The sequence below is a fragment of the Erigeron canadensis genome, chromosome 6 (genome assembly GCF_010389155.1).
Source record: "Erigeron canadensis isolate Cc75 chromosome 6, C_canadensis_v1, whole genome shotgun sequence".
Taxonomy (NCBI): domain Eukaryota; kingdom Viridiplantae; phylum Streptophyta; class Magnoliopsida; order Asterales; family Asteraceae; genus Erigeron; species Erigeron canadensis.
In genome coordinates, this window is record NC_057766.1 from 15,866,243 (window position 1) to 15,870,107 (window position 3,865).

The following is a 3,865-nucleotide window of genomic DNA, read 5'->3' on the forward strand; positions in this document are numbered from 1 at the left end:
GCAAGAAAGATGTACCTTCAAGATAAGCATATTCTAGATGGTCCGGAAGTGGCTTGAGTTCCAAATCGGTAGGAGGATTCTCTACCAAAGTTAGCACTCGTCTTCTATCATCAACGGTGATTTCTTCAAATGTTTCATCTTCCGGTGGCGTTTCATCAACACTCAACGCCATGATCTCCTGCACCATTTCACCAACCATTTCTTGTTCTTCTTCACTACAAGCTAGAAATGCTTCATCTTCCTCCATATCCAAGAAGTCCATAAGCTCCTTTTCCAAAGCATCTTCTTCATCGACTACATCAATCCTGAAACAAGATTCATCACATGAGTAAGGATGCTTAAGAGCTCTATCAACATTAAAAACAACCCGGTCATCGCCAACCCCTAAGGAAATCTCCTTAGCTTTAACACAAATGATAGCATCCGCCATCATGAGGAACGGTCGGCCAAGAATTAGAGGGACATTAATATCCGCCTCCATTTAACGCACAACAAAATCTACCGGGAATATCATGTGACCTACCCTAATTTGCAAATTTTCCCCTATCCCCATGGAATATTGGAACGAACGATCCGCTAGCCTAATGCTCATGCGGGTAGGGGTCAAATCACCTAAAGACAATCTTTTGTAAACAGAATAAGGCATTAAATTAATACTAGCCCCTAGATCGGCTAATGCCTTATACAATATAGCACTAAAAGCACAAGAGATAAGAAAACTCCCTGGATCTTCCAACTTAGGAGATATCTCATTCTTAATGATAGCTGACACCTCGGCACTCATTACATCGTCTTCGCCTCTTCTAACTTCTTCTTATCCGAAATGAGATCTTTGAGAAACTTTGCATAGTTTGGCATACCTGCAAGAAGATCAACTAGAGGAACAATAATGTTAACATTTTGAATCAAATCGACAAACTTTTTAAAATTCTCCCTGATCTTCGCTTTCCTCAATCGTTGAGGAAAAGGTATCTTCGGCTGATATGGTTTAACCGGTGGTTTCTCAACAGTCTTGGATGGAACGACCGGTGTCTTCACGGCTGGGTTCAGTTCCATCTCAATCTTATCATCAATAGCTTGATCGGCTTCAACCTGCACAAGAGGAGTAACAACATTAGGCAATGGATTTGCAGAATTATAAGCGTTACCTGCTCATTTCTAGCGTTCGGGTAGCTATACTTGGCAACTGATCCTTGGCTATTCTGCCGAGGCTTAGGATTATGCTGAGTATTGCGAGGTAATGTACCGGGCTGCCTGTTTGATGTTCCTAGCCTTTCAAGCTTAGCCTCGATATCCTGAAATGTTGCTTGAGTACTCTTTGTACTCTGCTCCAGCTTATTAGCCAACCCGTTCAACTGTAGTAGTCATAGCATCCCATTTAGAAGCCATCTTCTTGTTCTATTCTTCAACCTTCTCATTGGTGGCTTTCTGAGCGCCAACCAAATCCTTCATGATCTCTCTCAATTCAGCATTCGCATTCTGCTGACTGTTGAACCTGCTGAACCTGTTTCCACTAAAACCAGAATTATTAGCATTATTAAATGAGGAAGAGGAAAAAGAGGTACCTGATGGCCGGTTCTGATAACCGGTATTCTGGTTGAAGTTTCCTTGCTGATTTTGCACATAATTGACTTCCTGGGCCGGCTTATCCGGACAATCTTCTGAATAGTGCATGTCTTCACAGTAGTCACATCCATCAGCAATCACCTTTACATCTCTTTCAATGCTTTTAAACCTCATGTCTTGGTTGTCAAATCTCTCATTCATCTGCTTCGAGAGTGCTTTGACTTCAATAACCAAACTGGACTCTTCACCACTTTCCAATTTTGCAACAGTCTTGCTTGCAGTTTTCCTACTCAAAAGTTCTTCACGACCAGGAAACTCTTTAGCCATGTCATCGAGGATCTTGTACCCCTCACTAGGTGTCACATTGTTCAAGCTACCCCCGAATGCCCCGGCAAGTTCCCTTCGAGTTCTCTTAAGCAAACCGTTATAAAAGATTTCAATCACTGCTTCCGTGTTCAGATTGTTTCCTGGATAGTTCCTGATCATCTCTTTATACCGTTTCCAAGCATCTACTACATTTCCCCCTGGATCTTGAGTGAATGACCGGATCTTGTTTTCCAACTGTCTTTGAGTCCTTGTAGAATAGAACTCATCAATAAAACCAACATGAAGCTCATCCCAAGTGGTATACAAATTGTCTGGTTGTTCCTTGAGCCATGCCTTAGCTTCTCCACATAAAGTGAGTGGAAAAAGCTCAAGCTTCACATTATCATTCTGATTCGTGCCATAGTGGTAAAACCTGCAAATTTTCTCAAACCTTTCTAGATGGCCATACGGATCATTGTTAGTCACCCCATCAAACTTCTCTTCCTCCACACTTTTCAAATTACTTCCTTTGAGAGAAAAGTTAACTCCGGTGGTTGGAAGGCGAATAGGAGTACCACTATTAGTGGGTACATTTCTCCTACGATCACCGTAAAGACGGTTGTTGGGGTTTACCGGTTCTTGATCACCCATTCTCCTTACTCTAACTGGTTGATTTACTTGAAGATTTGCTTGAGGAATTTCTGTTGAATCCGATTGATGAGTTTTATCCTGATTATCTTCTTCCTCTGAGCTGTCACCAGTTTTGAACAAACCACTACCTTCGGAGAATTTAGAACTTAAGTGAACCTCGGACGTTGAACCTTTCTTTGAGTAATGTTGATCCAAGTTTACGTCCAGGTGGTCACGGTTTTCGGTACCTGAATCTATTTTGTCAGTGTTTGAGGGCTCCGTGTTTTTTGATCTAAGTAAGCGTCTTCTGGCTTTCCCTGGATTAGATTGATGACTAAGCAAAGGTCTACCAGAGGCTCTTGTGTTCATCAACTACAAAGCACCTGCACACACACGACAAGAAATACCGTTAACCGCACCAGAAACTAATAAAAACAAAACTAAAACAAAAAAAATAAAATCTATCTATTAAAACAAATAACTTCCTCACAAATGAATGTAAGGAAGGATCGAATCACAAAATGAACAACTACTTAGTTTAAGTCCCCGGCAGCGGCGCCAAAAACTTGATGTGTATTTTCTAGTCTTAAATTTATAAACACGAAATACCTAGCTACTGACTACTACACACTTGTGGGCAGTGAACCCGTTCGTATGCAATATAGTTAACTTGGTAAACCGAGGTCAAACTCAAGGACTTATTAAGCAATTGTTACAATAAAGTGATTCAGATTAAAAGGGTGGGTTTTCTGGCCGAATTGCCACGTTGCAAAAGTTAGTAAGAAAAGTCAGTAATCCCGTAGGATTAATCGCAAGAGAATATTTGGTTGTTGAATCTTAACAAAGATTTAAAAAGAACACCTACTTGGATCAGCTCACATGCCAATCATCGGGTCTAAATATTACTTGCATTTGTTGAACGACTTAGAAGGTAGACAAGATGAAATCCCGTTATACTTGAAACTTTAATTGTTTTAGATATGATTATTGCTCCCGCACTTAATTTCTACTCAAAACAATTAAACATTAAGAACCTAAGTTGATTTAATGATTTAATCTTTAAAAGCTTTCTCCTGAACTGCTTATTCGCCTAATTAGATCCCTCTATCATAAGCGTTGACTCACTCGAAATGAATTTAATTGTTTAAAATCTTTATCGCTAGTTTCTCCCGAACTCCAACAATTTTAGGTTAATTATAGACCGACTAACCGTTTCATAAATCGATTGACAATGACATAGATTTCTCCCGAACTTCTAATTACAATTATCAATCAATTAATATAAAAGTTGAAAACAATGTTTAAATCCAAATAAATGTGGATCTTCGATTAAACATATAAACCTTGTTCAACACTTACAAGC

At 39.7% G+C, this 3,865-nt stretch overlaps 1 protein-coding gene across 1 annotated transcript; it reads right to left on the bottom strand.

Moving 5' to 3' along the window:
* Positions 1-481: 481 nt before the first annotated feature.
* On the bottom strand, positions 482-2,052 carry LOC122604362. The gene is made up of 4 exons (XM_043777254.1): positions 1,411-2,052; positions 1,149-1,355; positions 861-1,092; positions 482-810 (listed from the first exon to the last, which is right to left on the bottom strand). The coding sequence occupies exons 1-4, from the start codon at positions 2,050-2,052 to the stop codon at positions 482-484; spliced, it is 1,410 nt and encodes a 469-aa protein (XP_043633189.1).
* Positions 2,053-3,865: the final 1,813 nt, after the last annotated feature.